General features: G+C 41.0%; 1 protein-coding gene across 1 annotated transcript in view; it reads left to right on the plus strand.

Moving 5' to 3' along the window:
• Nucleotides 1-18,800, plus strand: part of METAP1D (methionyl aminopeptidase type 1D, mitochondrial) — an 83,183-nt gene extending 64,383 nt beyond the window's left edge. Inside the window, 9 exon segments of the mRNA XM_010960681.3 lie at nucleotides 665-822; nucleotides 2,821-2,970; nucleotides 4,365-4,513; nucleotides 5,104-5,146; nucleotides 8,732-8,895; nucleotides 15,748-15,845; nucleotides 17,187-17,234; nucleotides 18,137-18,215; nucleotides 18,347-18,800. Of these exon segments, the coding sequence (XP_010958983.3) occupies nucleotides 665-822; nucleotides 2,821-2,970; nucleotides 4,365-4,513; nucleotides 5,104-5,146; nucleotides 8,732-8,895; nucleotides 15,748-15,845; nucleotides 17,187-17,234; nucleotides 18,137-18,215; nucleotides 18,347-18,425 (968 nt within the window). The 3' untranslated portion in view covers nucleotides 18,426-18,800.
• Nucleotides 18,801-23,122: the final 4,322 nt, after the last annotated feature.

Raw genomic sequence — 23,122 nt, forward strand, 5'->3', positions numbered from 1 at the left:
TGGAATCCTGGGAGGTGAACTGCTGAGACGAAGGGTGTATGCATTTAAAATTTTGATAGATATCTCTAAATTCCTGTTGTGGGTACTTTAGGGCCCTACATTCGTTTTCTTTGAGGGTTACATCCTACATTTTTGCTGTTTAGTCTTTATCTGACTTGAGCATTCATGACAATGAATTTCAGTATAATGCCTCACTGCACATGAACTTAACACAGAGTAGTAATCCTGTCAAGGGCAAAAAGTGCAGCTGGCAATTTGTCCAGGATTTGTGAAAGAAAAACGGCTTTAAAGAATATAAAGCCACGCAAGCAGTACCCTGAACCTAGGGTCATCCTGGACATTGCTGCGTTTAAGGTACCACAGCAGAAACTGTTCTTTTTATAGACCTGGTGCTTAGCAGCTATTTCTATATGTTTGTTTCCCGCTAGAACAGACTTTTCCATTGTCGAACTTTTATGTAAACATAGTATTAGCTAATAAATATGCTGTGCCACTGTTGTACTAGAACTCGGAATACCACTGCTTTCCTTTCTAGTTGGGGCTTTTCCTTTTTGAGCCAATAAAGGATTATAATAATGATTTAATAGACAACAATGCAGCATCTTAAAATGTAGCACTGAGAAGGGTTTTTTTTACTGAAGATAATGTCTGCTTCTTCTCCTAGGTTGTCATAGGACTTTGTCTTCACCACTCAATCATATCTACTTACACAAGCAGTCAAGCAGTCAACAAAGAAGAAATTTCTTTTTCCGGAGACAAAGAGAGATTTCACACAGTATAGTTTTGCCGGCTGCAGTTTCTCCAGCTCATCCGGTCCCTAAGGTACTGTATTGCCTATTATCTGCTGCTTTTTCCAGCCAAGATAAAAGGTTAACTGCAGAAGCGATTGAGTATTTTTGCACCTTTGATTTCTGAGCCATCTAATTTTTAAACTTGGTCTGTGATTTAAAATTGATTTGAGAAGTTCTAACATCCTGCAGTTCTATAATGTTCATTTTTTAAAATAAAGCTTTGAGCTTATAACTGCTTAACTCATTTAGAATTTAAATTTCTGTCATGAAATTTTCCATATTAAATTTCTAACATGAAGATAAAATTATATGTATGTAGTTTCCTAACTTTTGTAAGGAAAAAAAATTGACTATACAGTTGGAATCATTCAAGAACGATTCCTTGAAACTAATACACTTGATGCTTTTCCGAAAGCTTTGCTCTTATACCTTCTGTGTTATTAATGCTGTGCTCTTTGAATCTTCCTTTCAAGTAAGTTAAATAAAATGTCTTGTCTCAGAGCACTCTTTTTGATTTTCTTTCAGAGATTTTAATTCTGTAAAAGACAACCTATCCATTTTCCCAAATGCAATGTAAAGGAGGTGTGCGGTTCATTTCAGAAGAATGAGAATAGCTGAAAGAAATAGAGATTTGTCACAAAAATCACCTGCTTTCCCTCTTTTTATATATATATTTTTTGCAGTAAACCCATACAAAGCATATTCTGTTCCCTGAAGGTGAGTGGCCCATTTTTGTGACAAGGGCTGACGAGACAGGCCACCAGAGCCCAGAGTATGTTCCTGGTGTACACTCAGTAGAAGAGAAAAAAAATCTCCAGAGACGTGACTGGATTGTTTTAGAATTTCAGTGATAAGCCAACAGCCCTTCTGCCTGTTGTAACCTGGCCAGTTCACCAGGCAGAGAAGAGGCAGGGCTGTGGGGGACCGAGTGTGTTTTGCGGGCGCCGGTGGGGAAGGTAAAGGAAGGTAGATGCCACCCACAGCTCAGCCGCTGCAGCCCAGGCAGTGGTGTTACCTGTGTCAGAAAGGCCCACCTGAACACGAGAGTAAGAGAAGGCCCTTAAATCTCGCATGATGCGCTTCACGAAGAGCAGAGCCCTAACCTCAGCCCTTCCAGGGTTGCTGTGATGGTCAGTTGAATAGTGTTATCTCCCTCAGCTTCCTGTCCCCAACTGCTGTGTAGCCTTACTGAGTACCATTCAACAAAGCTGGTGTAGCAGCTTCTGTAAATATTTTGTAAAGAGCTGTGCAAAACCTTGAGACCGAAAGAAGCTCTGTGTGTAAGACAGTATTTATTTTCTGAATACTGCCCATGGATTTAAGCTAGTGATGGAGAATGCTCTCCAAGGGTGATCAGAGTTGAACGTTTAGTGTTTGAGGAGGGGGAGCTTGTTTTTGACAAATGATGGATGTATTCAAAGTATTTTTAATGTACTTGAAAAAAAAAAGAAAGAGAAAGGAAAGAGCTGTTTTGTTTTGTCCTCAAGTTTGTCCTTAGTTTGGGTATAGTTGCAAAGTGTCAGAGAAGTGTATATGTAATAGGCATCTGTGGACTTGACAGTCAGCCTTTTACAGATATTCATTCAGAGAGGGTGTTGTGAGCTATCCTTTGCATAAATTGTATCCTTGTGTGAAGGAGATGAAAGTGCTCTTAATTAACCATTTGGCAATTGGGAAGCTCGGTGCTATTTGTCATTAATGGCAATAGACTTCTAACAGGGTTGGTGGAGGGGAAAGAAAAGAAAACTACTGTTTGTTTTGACCAGAAGTCTCCTTCAGTCCAGTTTGGCTGAAAGCACAGTAAGGTTAACAGACCATCCAGAGGCAGCAGCACTAACAGGCAATGTTAAGTTCAAAAGGGCAGGGGAAGGGACTGGGGGCAGCCTGGAGGGTCTGTTGTGCTGGCTTCAGAGGTCGGTGCTCCGGCAGGAAGGGCAGAGCCCCATGAAGCAGGAGGCTGTGTCCGAAAAAATGACCCCATTGTCGTGCGCTGGGTTCTGATCTTCGTTTTCAATCCTTTTTCCTGAAGCACATAAAGAAGCCAGACTATGTGACGACAGGCATTGTACCCGACTGGGGAGACAGCATAGAAGTTAAGAATGAAGATCAGATTCAAGGGCTTCGTCAGGCTTGTCGGCTGGCCCGTCATGTCCTCCTTGTGGCCGGGAAGACTTTAAAGGTGGTGTCTCACCAACTCTCAGAAGACTTACATAAGGGACCACAGACCCTCCTAATTTTTCTCTTTCCCTTTAACTCTTCTTTTGTACACATCTAATTTGTTCAATATTAAGTAAAGTCTTGGGATGGGGAAAGGGGTTATATTATTTCCTGTTTATTCAAGAAGGAATCTAAAATCCACGTTCAATTTTAAGTAGCAGAATTCAGGATTTACCTGGGGCTCAGCCTATCCAAGTTGATCCATGGCAGACAGCTTCGACTTTTGCCCCCTTATTCCTGCCTGCAGTTTCTGCTTTTATTCCCCACATGACTTCCGTGCACCTGAAGAGTTGCTCTGCCTCATCCTTTGTCCCCTGTTTTCTTGCATTAGCTCTGCAAAGAAAGATCAGACCAGATACTAAGCTATAGGTACTTCAGCACTGTAATTGTGTACACCATCTTACTACAAGATTTAGGTGTTTCAGTGTAACCTGAAACTGAATCTGAACCCTGCTATGGAAGAATCATAAAAGAAAATATGGGCCCGTACTTTCCAAAAGGTGGGCAGAATTTCAGAAGTGAGACTCAAAGATGAAATCACTTGGTGTATCATCTGTGTAATAGACTCATTACAGCAATGCAACTAACGGTGATATGAATATAAAATAACAGAAAGAAACCTATTGAAGAAACACTTAATTTTTAATAAAAAGATTTTGTTTTAGAATTTTACTCATGATTTATGAGCTTATGGAGATAGTCTTCTACAGATAAAATTTGATTTTAGTTTTCTTTTAGCTTGAGAGCAATCGAGTACCTTCTAGTAAGGGAAAAATATTTTTAAAAAATACATTGATTGTTTTAGGCACAAGAGAAATCAAGATTAGGGAAACCGAGTCTCTACAAAATGTATCAGACTTAGTTTTTAAAATGATGATCCGTAATCTCCATGTAAAATCCATGCAATGCTTCGCTGAGATATAAAGACATGGGTTGACCTACTTTTCAAGCTTTGGCATCTAAACTGAAGATCCTTTTTGAGAACGTATATGCTTCAGCTAGCCCAGGGCCATAACCATTGACAAAGGGGAAGGGTTGCCTAAGAACGTATTTTTTAAACCTTCAGGCCAAAAAGGAGTCCTGTCATTTAATGACTCACAAATGATTTAAAGGATCTTAGAGTTGAAATTTTCCACTTCCCGAGAGCCCATAACACCATCATATGCCCCAATGATTGTCAAAGAGGCCAATTTAGGATTTTAATGTTAATCATAATTAATTAAATTGTCATACTACAAGTTAATCACAGTAAATTTATACACTCTCACCTGGACGTGCTATAGCTATAGGCATAGTCAATAAATACAGGAAATGTCTTCAACTGTCACTCCACAATTTCTTTATTTAATATTTTAGGTTGACATGACAACTGAAGAGATAGATGCTCTTGTTCATCAGGAAATCATCAGTCATGATGCCTATCCCTCACCTCTAGGCTATGGAGGTTTTCCAAAATCTGTTTGTACCTCTGTAAACAACGTGCTCTGTCACGGTATTCCTGACAGGTATTCATTGCTTAATAACATATTGCTCCTTTGGAAACTAAAACATGAAACTGAGATCTATAATGTATGTTGAAAGACACTATAGTTTAATTGAAACCCACCTGCAAACTTTTGAAGCTGATTATGGTAAAGCAAAACTTTTGAAGTATTTTGCTTCTAAATGGACATAATACCAACATTTAATGTTTGTTAAAGTAATATGTAATCCAGAAAAGTGATTGTACGTTAAACATTTCTTTTACTCTCCTAGATTTTAACCATTTAAATGGTAAAAATCCAAATGCAGGCAAATATTGGTTATCAACTATTGTTTTGGCTCTTTGCAAAATTAAGGTAACTAATAACATTTTGTCAAGAATAGCAGATTTGTAAACAATGGCAATATATGTTCATATTATGTATTTCTTATAAAAATTGAAATGACTAACGTACATAAAGATTAACTATAGTTATTCCATTCATTCCTTCTGCACTCCGAATTATCATCGCAGCTTATTGGTTCAGTGGTAGTAGTCATTAGGTATTTCTTCTTATATTCTTTTTATTGAGATCTGTCTGTCACCATTGTTTTTTTCTGTTTATGTTTCCAGTCGGGCTCTTCAGGATGGAGATATTATCAACATTGATGTCACGGTGAGTAAATCATATAAAAAATAGTCTTTGATTAACTTCAGAATTGCTGGTAGCAACAGGAAGAAGAGTGGATTGAAAATGCGAACCTCACCGAGGGAAGTGCTGTTTACTTCTAGACCCAGACGCAAGCAGCTAGCTGGTTTCCTTTTTTTGTCTTTAACTCTGTGTTTATTCCAGGTAAACCCAGGCCTGACTTGAATTTAGGGCTGGAATCAGATGCACTGAGATCAATGTTGGCCTAAGTGAAATGTCAACCCAATCCTGCTATGTGTCATGTTTTTGAGAAGGTGTAATTGTTATTGATCCACTGTGTAGTTAATGCAGAGCGCCACGGCACTGGGCAGCTGCTGAAGCTGGATATGTATGAGATGAGCTAACGCGAAGAAAGCCAGCATTTTTCCTTCACTCTGCCAAGATTGATCTTCCTCTTCCTGCTGATTTTGAGTGGGGCCTGTCATTATCTTACTCTGTCATTAGGGGCTACATTGGCCTGTGTGTGTCAGTCTATTTGGACAGCAACTCTTTTGCTAGCAGTGTTCCCTAGATTTATTAAAATCCCTGAAGGTAACGTTGTGTTCCATTTCTGGTGGAGAGAGCCTTGAACTCAAAGCGTCCCAGCAGAGTGCTTTTCTTTCTGAACATAAGTTTTCACAAAATAGTTAACAGCCTTTCTTTTAAATAACAAGCCCAAGTAATTTAACACAGGAACTTCAAACTATACGAGCTCTAACCTTTTCTAATTTTCTTAGCCTTTCCCTATTCTCAGACTCAGGTTATTTGCACTTTGGCCGTTCGTTTTACTAAAAGATTTTTTTTCCATTTTTTTTAATTGAAGTATAGTCAGTTTACAGTGTTGTGGCAATTTCTGGTGTACAGCATAATGTTTCAGTCATACATATACATACATATATTCCTTTTCATATTCTTTTGTTATAGGTTACAACAAGATATTGAATATAGTCCCCTGTACTATATAGTAGAAACTTGTTGTTTATCTATTTTATATATGGTTGTTGGTATCTGCAGATCTCTAACTCCCAATTTATCCCTTCCCCGCTGGTAACCATATGTTTGTTTTCTACCTCTGTGAGTCTGTTTCTGTACTAAAAGATTTTGTAATGGTACCTTTAGATTGTGGAGATTGTAAGTAAATTCTATACATCTGATGATTAATAAATACATTTAAAAGAAATAAATATAAATTAAACATCTGAAGAGAACTAGTTGAGACAGACAGCATCCAAGGAGTACAGTTTCTATTACTGAGGAAATATTCTGAGTAATAGTTATTTCATATCCCAACCATGAAACTTACATGGGAGTGGGAATGAGGTGGAGATTGGCATCTAGTAACGTAGTTCAGTCTGATTTTTAGTTTTTTAAATTAGTTCAGCCTTTTTCCTTCATGTCAGTTTGTCTGAGGAGATAGCCAAAGATTCTTTTATTGCTAATAATCTTTACTATATCATTTTGTCCTACTTACAATACTTGAACATTTACTCCACATATATTCTGTTGATATCTTTCCAACTCAGAATATGTAGAAGGAGGTATTTTATGAAGTGTGCCTGAAATGAAGTATCTTTCCATGATGCACTTTTCTTTTGAATTGTACCTGATTTGGGGACTTTCCATTTATTATCTCACCTAATCATGCCCTAATAAAATATTGCTGCTTTGAATAAAATCAGCAGACTCTTCCCTTCTGCTCCCCATGTGTCCAAAGAGAATAGTTCATGGCTTTTTGAAGTTTCCTGAAGACTTTCAGTAAACAGTTCCATTTTTAACATTCAGATGATCAGAGTGAAATGTTTTCAGGTGTCTAGAAATGTGAAGGGATCAAAGAAACATATAGGTCAGTATCTTAAAAATCATATTTCTTATGAAATATTTTATTAAGTGAAAGACTCCATTATTAGATCCTATACTTTTATCAGAAAATATTCACTGCATTTTCTAATTGTTTACTTCTAGTATATACCACAAGAAAATAGACTTATTTCCCCCTTGAAGGTTGAATACTAAAAAAATACAATGTGATACCCCATATTAGTTGCTCAATAAACATGTGTTAAATAAATGAAGTATAAAACAAGAATAGTTTGTGGGTAAAAACAGTAATTATAGATAACTGCCACAGACTTTCAAAAGTATTATTTCCAGATGTGTTAAATGTTTGAAGTAGTCATTTTGAAGGCTAGCAAAAAGTAATATGAAAAGGCAAATTAAAGATTTCTTAAAATACATTTTTATTTAAATAGCAGCTCTATAAACATTCAGAGTTACAGTTTTGTTTTAATAATTACTCATATTAAGTGTTGTGTACTCATGTATAAAATCAAAAATTGTTCTTTCTTGGATTGCAAATGGGAATAAATATATAAATCACTGCTTTATTGTAAGGTAATTTTAAGGTAATTTGATGTAGTAGTGAAAACACTTGATTAGAAGCCAATGATCCATCATATTAACCTGGATCTACCTCTATATTCTGCCACTAACCTTAGACAAATTACTTGTCTGTGTCCCAGTTTCCTGACTTAGAAAGTGAAGATATAATAAAGACTTCTCCTGCTTCCCTCACAGAGTGTACGAGAGAATTTTTTTAAATGCAGTCTGTTATAGAGATTAATTCAGTATTAAAGCAGAAAAGTCAGATAAATGTCCTTTTTATAATAGTTTCTGCATTCTACTTCATGAGAAAGGGAAATATGAAAAATAATTACATAGGACAAATGTATGCAAAATAGCAAATTCCACACTACATAAAAGGATCAATATTCAACCAGTCTCCTCTGCTTTCTATATTTATTATAGTGTTTGATAATTAATGATTTTTATAATGAGTCTGGTGTCTTTCAAGATCCTGCAGAGCCTTCGGAGTCATTGAGGTCTGATAAAATGCTATTTTCTGTAATTTTATTCATAAGCCTGTTTTGTTATATTCTAATTCTTTGAAAATTCATGTATAGCGTTTTCTGTTAACATTCTGCTATCTGCAACATTTGATTAAGATTTCACTTCCAGATGGGATTTGTCTATAACATGCTTCATTCTGATACTTTGATTCTTGGAACTGAATTCTCCTACTGTCTGTTATAACACTGACATGTCTATCTTATTTCTTCTGGTAATTATCGCTCTCTTCCAAGTATGGGACTGGTCAATAAAAGATAAGTGTCTTTATGACACTGAAGAAACTTTTCACTATGTTACATACTTCTGTATCCTCTCAACCTGTTGTAGTAATCGTGGGTCAGTGACCTTGGTCACTATTTTTGCATGTATAATTTTGTCTCCGAAATAAAGTGAGGACTCAAAATGTTGCAGGGGCTTTGCTAATCATAACGCTGAAACAGCCATACCAGGCACTTACTTATTTTAAAATTTTACAGTATCATTGCATGTCTTCATCTTCATAGTTTCCGTAAGGCTGTTTCTTCTTTTTTTGTAAGTAAACTTGACAATAATTCTGAAAGGGTGAAACACGTGAATCTACTAAATACAGAAATGAATGCAGTGTATACTTTAGGAGAGGAGATTTTTTAAACAAAGACTTATTTTTAAATTTCTGCCTGTGTTTAGGTTTACTACAATGGCTACCATGGAGACACCTCTGAAACATTTTTGGTGGGCAACGTGGATGAGTGTGGTAAAAAGTTAGTGGAAGTTGCCAGGAGGTGTAGAGATGAAGCCATTGCTGCTTGCAGAGCTGGGGCTCCCTTCTCTATAATTGGAAACACAATCAGGTAAGCCTTCCACTGACAAGTAAAGGGAGGGTTAGCAAATGGTACAGAGGTTATTGGTGGCTTGGTATAAAGTTGATGACATGTTTTATGATTCAGAACCATCATTTTGGTCTGATATCAGTATGTGAACTGCCAGGCTGCAATGTTGTTCCCCGAGGTTAAAAAAAAAAAAAACATTTTTAAAAAAAGTGAATTATACTAGGTCAGCAAAGAAACTTACGGAAGCAGCGAGCAATATTTATGTGACTGCTTTAGGTTTAGCTTGACATGTTGGTCTGTAGTGTGCCTTTACCCAAAATCACACCAAACAGGGAAGAGTACCTAAGGAGGGGATAAGTATCCCAGCTCTTGAACAGTGAGGCAGGAGGAAAGCTAGATTTTATAAAGGCATGAAGTGAAACCTATTTCTGTGATACAGAGATAAAAAAACATTAGCTCAAGCCAGGCTTACCTTTCAAATTAGTGGATTAGCAAACAGCCTGAAAGGATGATCGTTTGTTCTTTTTTTTTTTTTTTGTCTGGTTCATTTTTCCTGTAAACCATTGTTTACCTTCCACACAGCCTTCTCTGCCTGCTTTTTGAGAGCACGTGTATTTTCCAAATTCAAGACTTTTCTTTGTAATCTGATCTCTTTTTCTCCCATGACTGTTTTGAAGTAGACATGAAGAATGTGTGTTTTCATTTAAAAGTAACATATTTTGTTAAAGATGATCACATCAGCACCTTTTAAAGTACTGTTCTCATTAATATGAACCATTGAATACTTCCCGTTTGTCTAAAGGATGGAAGGCGTAGTCACCTTGAAAAGATGCTGCCTTTTTTCCTCGTAAGCCTTCACATACTTTAAGAAAAAAGGCAGTAAAATATCAGTTAAATGTATTTATGGCTTTAAAAATATTGTAACAGTGTCTGAATCAAACTTTAGTAAAATCTCTTTGGGTTATATGGGAGAAGCTTTTATTGAAGACTTTGAACAAAATTGTGTTTTTGACAGTTTTAAATTATAGGCTAACTAGCCTGGGAAAAAAGGATAGTGTCTCTCTGTTCTTTCATAGGAAATGTTGAATCAGACCCCTACTGGGAAAAGAAATTTAATGCATATCTCACTATCTGACTGTCCATGAATATAATAGAAATGAATTCAAAATGCAGTTTTATTTTTGCAAATGGGATGAGTCGATAGATGTACCTCATATTTTTGAACACCTAGGGTTCAACAAATTTACTGGTGGTGCTCTTGCATTTTAACAAAATTTCTTCTGCAGTAGAAGGGGGCAGAGAACACTAGATTCTTATTCAGGCATTCTATCGAGCTCTGCATTCATGGCTGTGTCTAAAGGGCATGTCAGCCTTTGATTCTCTCTGAGAGGTAATTATCCTTTTCCTGTCACGGAACAACAAATGATAGCTAACTACAGAGGCACATTTGCAGTAGTCACATTCATCAACTGCAGAAAAAAAAAATTCAATTTAATTGTGCAACACAGCTGCACATGGGCTTTTGAGCATTTCTGTTGTTCTCCCTGTCTCGCTATTCCTCCCTCCAGATCTATTTTTTAAACTTTTTTTTTCTGGTTATTTTTTTCCCCCTTTTTTTGTCTCTTCTTCCATTTTTACTCTCTGTACTTTCTTGTTAAAGTAATTTTCCTTTGTGGCTCTCATTCTTTTTTCCCCATTGAAGGCTATGAATGTAGAAAATTATCACAATTACTCATATAATTGAGCCTCTTTGTAGCAAGTGCAACTCCAGTAGCCTTTCTCCATCATGAAAATGGTTTCATTATAGGGTTTTTCATATTCTCTGACACCATCTACACAGAGGAACAGGCGTGCAGATGAGCTGTACTAGGAACAGGCTAGATCAGTAAGGTCACAGTAGGAATAATTAGCTCTGCTATGGAAAGAGCATCTAGGCCTTTTACTGCTACATAAATGTACTGTCCGTGGCTTTTAGTCACAAAAAAACTTACTAACAAATGGAGCTCCCGCCTACTACTTTGAAAAAAAGATTTGTATCAACACTACAATTTTCCATCATTAAGACTAATAACACGGAGCCGAGTATACATCAAGGGGAAGAAAAAGGAAAATCTCACATTCAAGTGGCGGCTGGGTGCTGACCTTTGTTCCCTTTTTTTGTGTACGACTTAACTCTTTACAAAAAAGAGCCACACGCCACACCAACACGCAGGTGAACTCCAGCTAGTACTAGCAAAGCGCAGCATTCAGTCGGAAAATCTGATAAATCTCCATGCAGGATAATGCATTTCATTACATATTCACTACATTAATTTCAGCCACATAAAAAAAAAAAAAGGAGAAGAAGAAGAGTAAAATTGAAAGTGACATTGGATTTTAGCTATCTGGATGCAAAGGTCAGTCTTTGCAGAGTATGAATTTGCATGTACAAGCTCCTTTGAAAACCAGACCAGTCCCAACAACTGTACCCACAAAAGTATGTGGAAAATAACAGACAATGAACTTTTTCCTTTACCCTAATACATTTCATTATTTAGACGGTTTATGTCTGCCACCAGGGAGGAAGCTGGCCCCGATTCTAACAAATGTTTGTTCTGATGTGTTAAGGCAGTGTTTCTGGACATCTATTATTTCGCCTTTTCTTATTCAGGCAAAATCTCAAGGGAGTAAGTAAACAAACCATCTCCATCTTTAAGCCAAAAGGACTCAGAATCATTACCGACTGAAGGTTTACAAACCTCTTTCAAGGCAGCCTCGTTTATTTTAAGATATTCACCATCTTTTGCATAGCCTCCCTCGACTGATACACCATGAAAAGAACATTCAGGCATCTTTTATTAGTGTTATGCCACCAAAAACCTAGTGAACTTTATAGGAAATTTTGAAATTCTCTGAAACCTAAAAGGATAGGATGATCTCTCTGAAGAAGTATTGGCAGAGTTTCATGAAAAGAGTTCTCTGTGTGCCCTTTTGCTTCATGAGAGATGACTAGTGGTCCTAAGGTTACAGTGTTATTATACTCACTGTACCGCCATTTGCTTTAAAATATTTCTAAATCTGTATTTTTGTAATTATCTCTAGATGATATGATCTGTATACATGAGAATATTGTGAATGTGTAGATTCATGCATCACAAATATGTGACAGTTCAATCAAAAATAATTTAAACTTATACTTGTAAATGTCATGATGAGAGTATCAATGAATGGTTTTTAATGTTTAATTCATAAGTATATGTTTTGATATTAATTTAGAAGAATATAGAGCAGATTTTAAAAAATAATCTCATTCTATTAGATTATGCACATTTAAACAATAAGCGGCTCAGGCAAAATAAGTCATTTTAATGTCATCTGTGATGGATTTTTCTTGACAGCTACTGTAAATTACAATTACACTGCTTCTCTCTGCACATGAAAGTAAGCATTGCAATAAATTATCTTTTATTTCAATCCATCATGTCTGCTTTTCAGAAACAGAAAACCTCAAATAAAAGTTCAGCACTATTGTAAGAAAAATACAGTAATTTGTGATCCTGTTTGAAACAAAAAAAGTGTACCACTCTTTTGGAAAACAGTTGTTGGCTTTCAAAAATATTACTAATTGTACTTAAACATTCTTTGTCATTAGAGGGAATCCTTGAGTCTGTGCATTCCTGCATTCAAAGACTACTGCTTTAAATAAAAACCTTGAAAGATTAAAGTAAAATTCCTAAATTTAGAAAATCAGGTGCCATTTGAGATCTTTTCATTAGAGATGTGACTATTTGGAAATCAGTCCTATTTATAGGATTCGTGTAAAAATTATAATAAAACTATTTCCATGTGCATTTTTATTCCTTTAGAAGAGTATGTACTTAAAAATAGTACTCCTCTGCCCTTTTTGGGAATGTATTCTCAGTCATAAAGTGTAGTTTAAATGTATTAAGAAAATTTATCTAGACAAAGCTTCAATTGAGGAAAACGGTTTCATGAAAGGGAATTTAAGAAAATGGTCACAAGATGAAATTCCTTAAGAGAGATTTCTCTTTCAAATATAAACTGAAACTGAAACATGAGCTATAATAATACCGTATGATTTTAAAGTAAGTTCGTAAACTGCTTTTATACACCTTCCTCCTCTCCCCTCCCATCCTCCTCAAATATTCCATTTGATTCCATTCAAATCATAAGTGTGCTCAGGCTCATCTAAGTGACGTGATATCTTGGAGGATTTTTAGTTAGAGAAAATCAAAACAGAAGAGCTAATACCGGGAGCGTTCTCTTCAGTAGATTTCAGCAAAAAGAAGGCAGATTTTCATCTGTGAAGTGTCCAGGGCAAGGGGATCCTTGTGCTCAGAAATGGGTCAGGGCCCTCGATGGTCAGTGTTGGGGAGTAACTGCACACCTCTTGGGCACCCCTACCCTTCCAGCTGTTTCCGTTTTCCCTAACACACCAGTCAAGCAAAGCACGCATGCTCCACCTGCCCGTGGCCACAGCTCGCGTGCCCAGGATGTGATTTCACGTTAGAGTGGAATTTGCTTCTCCAAATCTCTTAGATTGTCTCTACGAAGTTAGATTTAAAACCCTAGAATCAGGTAGATATCTCATGCTTTCATGTATTCCCAAATAGAGGAAATATGGTAGCTGATAGAATAGTAGAAGGGACATGCTTTTAATTAGGAACATTAATGAGATTTTATTCCAATCAGTCTCAGGAGGTATGTGTTAAAAAGCTAACTACCAATCCAAAAGAAAAATTCCCTAAAAGCAGACACGAGTGTTTACTTAGTTCCTGGGAAATTTGTCCTGTTCTTTTCCTCTTCCCACATGACTGTGAAATCCTCTGACCTTTGCATCCATGACACATTCATTCTATGATCCTTCTATAACCAGAAGTTCCAGCAGGATCCAGGCAGTAAATTGTTGTAGAAGGCACTCAGATATCTTTAGCCACCTAGCAATTGCACAGCTTCTTTTATGAAGAGGAATGAGAGGTATAGGGGGGAGGGGAGGGACCCCAAGTGTTTTTTTCAGAATGGGCTTTCTTCCTCTCCACTCATCGGAAATTAAAATGAAGATAGCTATTGTAACCCACATTTACGATATAGCTGTGATGCCTGCCAATCAGTCAGAGCCTTTTTAAAAAAATCTAGTTTTTTTTTAAAGAAAAGAGAATAAAAGAACAGTTTATAATAAATATTCTTAGAATTATTGAGGTTTGTTGGGACATACATAACATAATTTACTGGTTTAGGTAGAACCCATTTTTGTACCAAAAAAAGCTCAATCAGTGTGTCTTATTTAATAATCTCTCTTCCACCCTCCATCCACTGTCCATCCTATTTCCATTCCAAAATTGTGCAGTACAAAGAGAAACATCTTGAAAAAGTTGTTACACCTCCTATTCAAAGTACAGAGACACACAGAAGTAACCATAACCATAAAGAACAACGTAAGAGATAAAAAACGTTGACTTCTCATTCCTCTCCTCAACACATGCATAGCTGACCTATTTCTGCACTGTTACATGGAAAGTAAATCTGAATGGGAAGCCACCCATCTGCTATTGATAGTGACATCCTGGCCTAAGTGAGGACATTTTACAGGTCTGGACATGAAAGTTAAAAATGTCTGGATAAAAGTATTGTCTAGATATTGACACGAATTTTCATAAAGATGCTGGCAAAACGCTTGAGTTTGTGTTAAACTAAACCGAAGGGCTGTTGGAAACTCTAGTTCAGGATGGAAGAACGTTGGTTTTGTTCAGAATGTAAACAGTGGTCCTGTATATCCCAATCCATTTTTATGATTCGGGTTAAGGCACTTTGCCCTTCATCCCCATGAAAATATAAATTGTTAATGGTATTATGTTCTTGACTTTTTGGTGCTCCCAGAAATAAATATGTTTACCTGATTTCAAAAACAACTTAACCTTATAGGTGAAGATTTTAGGGCTGGATTCTATGTGCCAGATTTTAGTTATATGGAATAGATGGAACCCAAAAGATGTGCATGTAGAAGTAACTGATGAAGCGTCAAGAATTAGAAATCGCAATACTAGCTTCTCTTAAGCATCATAGTGATTTTACAAAACTTTCTGTGTGAATTTTGTTAATGGTGTATGTCTTGAGTAGAAATCCCAAATAATCACAAAGTTTTAGAGTGTTTCAAGAATATTGACAAAGCAGATGTGACCGTTGGGGTGAGTGTGTCTGTTTGTAAAATATATAACGTTCTGAAATAGACCATAATAAAGGAACTAGAGAAGTAGGAAGTCACATTTCAGATTTTTATTTTTTTTCTGTTTGGTTCCCAGATTGGTAGTGATTTGCACAGTCTTTTTGTGAAACTCCATACGAATCAGGCAGGTTTTTGTGATCTGCATTACCTGCACATGTATCTGTGTTATACTGATCTATATATGTGTGCGTGCACACTCATCATCTAAAAATGGCCTTGTTTGAATGCTGTACTAAAGTAAATGAAGCAAGGGGTGGAGGGAAGGTGTAGCTCAGGGGTAGAGTGTGTGCTTAGCATGCATGAGGTCCTGGGTTCAATTCCCAGTGCTGCCATTAAATAATAATGATAATAAAAAATAAATAAACCTAATTACCTCCCCCCACAAAAAAACCCCAAAACATAAAGTAAATGAAACAAACTACTGTTAGATACATACCTTTTTTCTTCATCTATCCAAAGGGAGTTGTTACAAGCAATGACAAAATTTTAAATTATTCCAGAATAATGAAAACAAATTATTACCATCTGACTCTAAATATAACTGATTTTTTTCTTTTTCAGATAATATTTTTAAAGTGACTTTGTTTTATCTATATATGCATTAAAAATTACCTAATTTAATTAAATATTTTGTTTGGTCACTTTTAAAGCCACATAACTCAGCAGAATGGTTTGCAAGTCTGTCCACATTTTGTGGGGCATGGGATAGGATCTTACTTTCATGGACATCCAGAAATTTGGCATCATGGTAAGAAAGTTAGTTTGGAGCTGTTTATTGAATGTTATCAGAATAAAGTAGTTTTGCTTCTGAATCTCTTACTGCAACTTTGAATCCACATTGTCATCCTTTTGTGTGCTGTGTGTAGGTGGGAAGGTGGCAGGGTGGGGGGGTCCTACTTAATCATAACCAGCACATTACTGTTACTGGATTAGAGCCCAGCAGTTTCAATCCCAAAATGAGGTTTATTTTGCTTTTTGTCTTCTCCTGAAGGGTGATGGCTGGAAGGCACAAGGGATATTTGTCTAGAAAAAGTTACTGAAAACAAAACACCACTGCATCAATGTCCCAGCAGCGTGCACATATGACTGTTTTCTGTTTTTCTTTTTCTACCCCTTTCTCTAACCGCTGACTGTTGTGGTTAAACTTCATTACATCCTGCACAGCGTTGACAGCTGATGTATTTAGCAGCATGTACTCTTTAGTGATTTCTAGACTATACCCACCCTGTGTTCCTTTCCCAGAATCTCCTGTTTTTCACTGCCTGGATTTGCACCCTACAGTGAGAAGGCAAGGGTGGGCCAGAAGGGGTAGGAGGGTTGGGGTTAGGGTAGGAAGCATTTCTATGGAGTGTCCCCTGGGGATGGAGTGGGGTGATGCGCACCTGGACAGGGACCAAAGGAAAGTTGGTCCTGGGGCCTTGACCTGTGTGCTTGGGGTGGGAGCAGCCCCTTGAGGAACTGTTAGCTGGAATCCATCCCCTGGAAGATCCCTGGAGACTCAGTAGGTCAGAACTCCCTTTAGGCCAAAGAATTCCACCTGAGGCAGCTTGTAAGAGGTCCAAGCTGGAGCAGAGAAAGGGCCTCTCAGGCATGTGCCTCATCCAGTGCCAGCACTTGGGAATATTTCAAGTCACCCCTGTTCTTGCCTCCTACTTCAACCTGCATTCCCCTGCATCAGTCCCCAGCATGTCTCTCTCTTTGGCTTGGGGGTGGAGGGCAAGTTCCTGCACCTAGCAAAGCCAGGAGACCTCGCAGCAGGTGTCCACAGGACAGTGGAGTGGGGGGAGTCCAACAGGTATCTCAAGCACCCAGGCTGCCCCTGCTCAGCCTTGGTGCCCCCTTCTTAGTGGCCTTGACCCCAAACTCAGAAATTGCAAAGGCTGAGGCCCAGTGCTTAACCATTAGGTGATAGCCACCACTCAGGATTCCAGAAACCTCCACCTATTCTTCTACCCTAAAATAAAAAATAAAATGACCACGTTTTTGAGCAGTCTGCCCCCTCTAATTCTGTTTCTTTCTGTCCTTCTCTCCATTTCCCATCCCCACTCCCCACACCCTTGTTTTGTTTTGTTTTTATTTTGTTTTACAGCAAATGACAGTGATCTACTCATGGAGGAGGGCATGGCGTTCACCATAGGTCAGTGCCCAGGCTCCTCTTCGGAGAGCAGTGACTCCCCAGGCAGAAGCAGCGGTGCTGGCCTAGGCCAGGCAGTCCAGTGAAGGACTAATAAAGCCAATCAGCATAATGAAATAATTCAGATGCATAGTAAATCTGATTAAATAATATCCTCAAGCCCCATCTTCCTAAATCAGATACTTACCGACACATTTAGGAGACGGCAGCCGTCCAACCTCTAATTCTATTACCAGCATAATGTGGTGTTTGGCTTTTTGTTTTGTGTGTGTGTGTGTGTGTGTGTGTGTTTCTTTCATTAACACCCAGTAACTAGAGGCGATTATGTCCCTTGCTCCCTGTCAGCAAGTGGCATGTGCTCTCTGGTGGCTCATTCCTGGCTGGTCATGTGATTGGTGTCACCTCCAAATTCCAATCACCTAAGACCCCAAAGGCATCATATTTCTGACTGTGGGACTTAATGGAGAAGCAATTAGAGTGAAATAAGAAAATTATTATTTGCTGATTAATGAACATTTTGAGCATGTTTTTAAAATTCAAATATTTAAAAAAAAAAAACCTGACTGGTATTTATAAGAGGGACTGGCGTTTGGGTGGTTATTATCCACGGGGTCCTAATTAAGGCTTGATTAAAATGCCCTTTTTCTTCTAAAAAAAATACAAACTAGGCAACTTCATACATTTTTGAATGCCGTAGCGTTTCCTCTTCCTACTGTTCAGTTTGTAGAATACTATGTAAGCAACATCAATTATCAGCCCTTGCGAGATGACAACATGAACCCGTGGGGGGAAGCACTTGGAGGGAGGGGGGAGAACCTTCTTATTCTCTTTTTTGGTAATCAGCCGAAACAATGTTTGACAAGAATCTGATTAGATCATTGCAGTAAATATTTTCCCTCTTACAGAGCCAATTATAACCGAGGGATCCCCTGAATTTAAAGTGCTGGAGGACGCATGGACTGTGGTCTCCTTGGACAATCAAAGGTGTTTGCTTTCTGCCCGGTTGCTTTTAAGTCTTATGGGAAGGGAAGGGTCGTCCGACGACGCGGGCAAACCGCTGCTCCCCGCCCCGCCGGTGCTGGTGCGCGTGCTGACCGCTGCCGTGTGTGTTTCAGGTCCGCCCAGTTCGAGCACACAGTTCTCATCACGTCGTGGGGCGCAGAGATTCTGACCAAACTGCCCCACGAGGCCTGAGGAGCGTGCAGAAAAGGTCGCAGAGGCCGGCGCCTTTTTTTCCAAAATTGCTGAAATCCAGCTGGAGAACTTTTAGAAGAAACAGGCTAACGGCAGGTCCCTCAGTAACCTACCTAGCACCTAGTAGCGCCTTTGGAAAATGCGGCGGGGCTTGGGGACAGTTGGGAATTAAGATCTGAAGTCCGGATGGGGCCGTGCGCCTTCGGAGAGACGGATCCTGGAGCCGGGCTGGGCTCGGCTTCCCAACGCGGGAAACGCATCTTGAAAGGGAGTAGGAACGCCCTCATTTGGAAGACGAGGGATTCCTAGAAATGCATGGTTTTCTCTTTCCCTTGTCTTGACTCTGCCCGAGTAAAAGGATTTAACCTCTTAAAACCATTGTGTCTGGTGCTCCTTGTCTCTGACAGTTACTAGGTGGCAAGGGTAGGTGGGTTAATTTTTGAGTCTCTGAACTTTTAATGCGTGCGCAGAAATAAAACCGGAGCCTAGCTGGTAAGAAGTTTTTTAGAAGTCTCTTTTTTCCCCTCTGTGGATCCCACGCTGGCCGGCCCGAAGGCCTACTGCCCCCAGCCCTTCCGGTTATTTCCCCATTCATAGCTGCTTTGCAATGAAAAAATTAGCCCGCGAATGGAGATTTTAGTTACAAACATTCCCTTGCCTCTGGACCCTGGGCCTGGCCCTTCAGCATGGGGTTATCAATCTGAAAGCATGACTTTGCTGGTCCCCTGAGGCTCCTCCTTGCTGGCCCATAACTTGCCTTGACCTGTTATCCCAAAGGTTACTTTTGAGAGACCCTCCTCCCGCACCCCAAACATAGGAAACTAGACTGTTGCCCTAGGAGCTGGAGCATCGGCCCCACCCACCCGCCCAGATGTAAACAGTATCTGGCCCGTCTAGCCCCGAAACTGACCTCTCCCCGTACTGGCCCTCTTCAGACTCGCACTCCTGAGCTGGAGACCCAGAGCACCCCTGCAAGAAGGGGCACAGGAACTTTTGAGGGCAAGGGCCTAGTTAGTCCGGATTAGAGCTGGTGAGTCTAACCCTGCTTCAGCCAGCCAGCAGCTCCCCTGCTTCAGAAGTAGGAAGTCCAAGGGTCCACATTCTGTGTCTCCCAAGGTTCATTCCCAACCAGAGTATCATCCCTTCCCTTGCAGACTCTCCCCAGGACCTGTTCACACGTGGGCTCAGGGATGGAAAGGGGTTTTAGCAGACCACGTAGAAAAGTAGTCTCTCCCTGCTCAGGGTTTTAGGGTGTCCCGCCGGTCAGTGGTTGCACTAAGTCTTGTTTCTACTGGAGCGGGTTTTACAAAGCTGCCATCTGCTAAATATAGATTGGGCTCAGCTCCAGAGCACCAAGGAAATGTGGGCACCTGTCATTACCACAACAGGTAGCTTCTGTGATAGGACTGGAGAGACAGCTAGTCTATGCGATACTCAGAGTGGTGGGAAAGGTCACAGGAAACTGAGGCTAATGAGCACGCTTGGAATAGTGACTAGTTCAAGCTCTTCCCTGAACTTGGGATTCTCTTGGGAATCCTCCAACCCTTCCAGGTCCCTTTCTGTGTCCAGGGATGTAGAATTTGGACAGAGGTGACTCCAATTCTAGTGGATCTGAGAGCTGGAAAAGACAAGGGAAGGGTTGAAGATTTACAAGAAAAACTTAAGGGGTACTGGAGAGTTGGCCAAACAAAGGTCTGAAGACTGAGGTCTGCCCCAAAACAACACGGATTTTCTAGAGAGGAACAAGGGTCAGATGGTGTTGGGAGAGTTTTGCCAGAGAATGACTTCACTTCTCTCGTAGATCAGTCAGATTGCAACTCTTAGCCAGTATCTTAATCTACGGATCAGTTTACTATGAGACTGCCCCAAAATAATTTCATTAGGACCACAGAATTCTACCAACCACTGGGATTGCATGCTGCTTGTGCAGTAATTTTTTCCAAGATGGAGGTATTTATGGGACAGGTTTATAATCCCATTTATTAGAGTGAACAACCTAAAGTTAAATACCAAACATATATATGTATGTATTACTAGCACCAGCCAATAGCGACTCAGTAGGAAACAAACTTGTATTAGAACAAACTCTGTTTAACATGCTTTGAGGTTGAAATTAGGATGCAGGTTTTAAAATACTTTGTCCACCTCCCCCCCTCCAACCGTGCCAGCTAAACTGGCCCCAAACCTCACCCCAGGCTGCAGGGATTCCAGCCATGCGTGGCTCCTGCTACCACCACCAGGCGCCCGGTCCTGTAGTGTCTCCAACAAGTTCTACTTAGCATCCGGGGCTCTCAGGATAAATGGTAGATTTTTGTTTCCTCTCAGAGTTGGGACAGGCGAATATCTAAGCAAACCGGCGTTTCAGAATAGGTGTCGCCTTAGCGGTGGGGGTGGGAGGGGATCCACCCTGAGTTCTTAGAGTAAAGGTAAGATCACATATGGGGAAGCTAGTCAAGGCCGGGAATCTAGGTGCCCCAGAGCCCCGGCTCAGCCGTCCCTCCTGAGACATGCTTCTCTGGGGCTACGAAATTATTCCGGAGTGTAGGCACTCCCTCGCCCAGGTAGAATTCATTTTTAAAATAAGCCAGGCTCTGAAACGGTTTCCCGTGAAGGTTCTTTGTTCCCTGGAGCCAGCCCCGTCCCCTGCGCTGCGAAAGACCTGGATCCCCCTCCAGATGTGGACGGCAGAGAGCCCTGGAGACCATCGCGACCTGAGCCGCCTCTCTCCCCTTCCCCCCACCCTGCAGTTCTCTAGAATAAACTGGCCCTGGGCGGTCCAGCCGTCGGGTTTCCTCACGCGCTGTCCTGAGCACCCAGAATCGCCAGACTTGCTTCCTTCTGCCCCAATCCCGACCCCGCGCCAGCCGCGGCGATCACTTACGTGGACAGGGCCCGCGAGGCGCGCGTGGGAGACCAGGGGCCCAGGAGGCATCCGCTGCTGTGCAGGGTGCACCGCACCGCACTCCACACCCCAAAACAGGCGCTAAGAAGGAGCAATTAAAACCGCAAGTGTAACACGGAAAACGAGAGGAGTGGAGCGGCTCCGGGAGTTGTCTGGTGGCGGAGTCATTAGCTGGTTGTTGCTACAAAGCCTCACGGTGTGGTTCAGTGATTAAGGGGCGGGGGGGGGGGGGTAAGAAAGAAAAATCTTTTTAAACGTTGGCAAACCCATTATTGGCCTGGAGAATTTGTTGTTTTGTTTTTCTTTTTGTTCCAACCACGCTGCCTGAAATATTTTTACCCCCAACATCGCACCCTTAACCCAAAGGAGAGGAATTTCGCAGGCAGCAGCTGCTGCTACAGAAGTTAAAAAAGAGAAGCCCCTTCCACTAATATCTGTAACGACAGCACCGATGTACTTTGTTTTGAATGTTCATTTTTACTGGTGTTCCCTCTGCCAAAATGTGCTTGATTACAGAGGTCTGTCCTGTGATCATTGCGCACTCTAGACAGGGGAAGGTGCATCGGCGAAGGTTCAGCTCAGGCCAGATCAAATCCCAGGCTGTTTAAAGCTGAAAGGCTGCATGTTGCTATTAGTGTTAAATATATGGCTAATTATGCGTATGAAAATTAAACATCAGTGTTATGCTAATGGGGCGCCTTCAGCTGCGGATCCGAGCACTTGAGACTACCATTTAATCAAATGAATCAGTAACTAATACATCTGCACGTGTGAACTTTCACAAGATCATTTCCCCGTTCCCGTCACACCGTTAAATTATGAAAGAAATAATTATCAACACTTTCTAATTACCTAACAAAGTAATTTGGGATTCACCGTGGGACTGGCGGGATGGGGAACCAAAAGCCCCTCGCAGCCAGCGTGGTGCGCGCCACACCTCATAGGGGTGGCTGTGCGGTTGTGGCTGCGGGGGGCTTTTGTGGGCTTTTCTGTACCTAGAGCGCCAGAAGATAGAAGGCGCCGTAGCAGCTTCTTCCTTCACCAGCTCTGCCCGCAGCCCCAGGGACGGCCCGCTTTGACCCCTGGAGATGAGGAGGATCCTGGGCGACAATGAGAGACGTGTCTACACAGAGATGCGAGATGCTACCACTGGCCTGGTTTTGCCGAGAGTTTAGGTGTCCCCCAGGACTCCTACACCTGGGCTACTCTCCCGAGACCCTAGGATGCTGGAAAATGACCATGAGGCATCTTCAGCTCAAGCAGAACTGGGCCTGCCAGCTCCTAGGCTCCACTTTTCGCCGCGCCCTTGGGGCGAGTGAGCCGGGGCGCTGGGCCCCTGGGGAGTGGAGAGGGGAGGGGAAGGCGGAGGAAGATTGGGAGGGAAAGAGGGGGTGTGTGTTCAGGGGAGAGGGGCGGTGCGGCCGCCTTTCCTGGGAGGAGAAGCGCAGGTTCCTGGCTCTCCGCGCGCACTGCTTTAATCAGACCGGTGCAGCCTCGAGCTGGAGTGGCCAGCTTGGCCTGTAGCAATGCGAGCGGGCCCCAGGGAGCGGCGGCGGCGGCCCGGCGGCCGAGTGAGTGAGTTCTCCCGAAGGGCCCCAAACCCGCCCCCAGGGATGTGGAAGAGCGGACCCAGGCCCGGGAGGCTTCGTCAGGAGAGCGCTGCGCTAGGCACAAGACTCGGGAGGACAGCGCTCTGTTGACCGCCTCTGGCGCCCCCTCAGTGCGCGACTCCGCGCTCTGGAAGCCGAGGCCAGGCTGCAGAGACGCCCTAGCTCAGCGCCAGACCGGGTGACGG

Source organism: Camelus bactrianus, chromosome 5 (assembly GCF_048773025.1).
Source record: "Camelus bactrianus isolate YW-2024 breed Bactrian camel chromosome 5, ASM4877302v1, whole genome shotgun sequence".
NCBI classification, from domain to species: Eukaryota; Metazoa; Chordata; class Mammalia; order Artiodactyla; family Camelidae; genus Camelus; species Camelus bactrianus.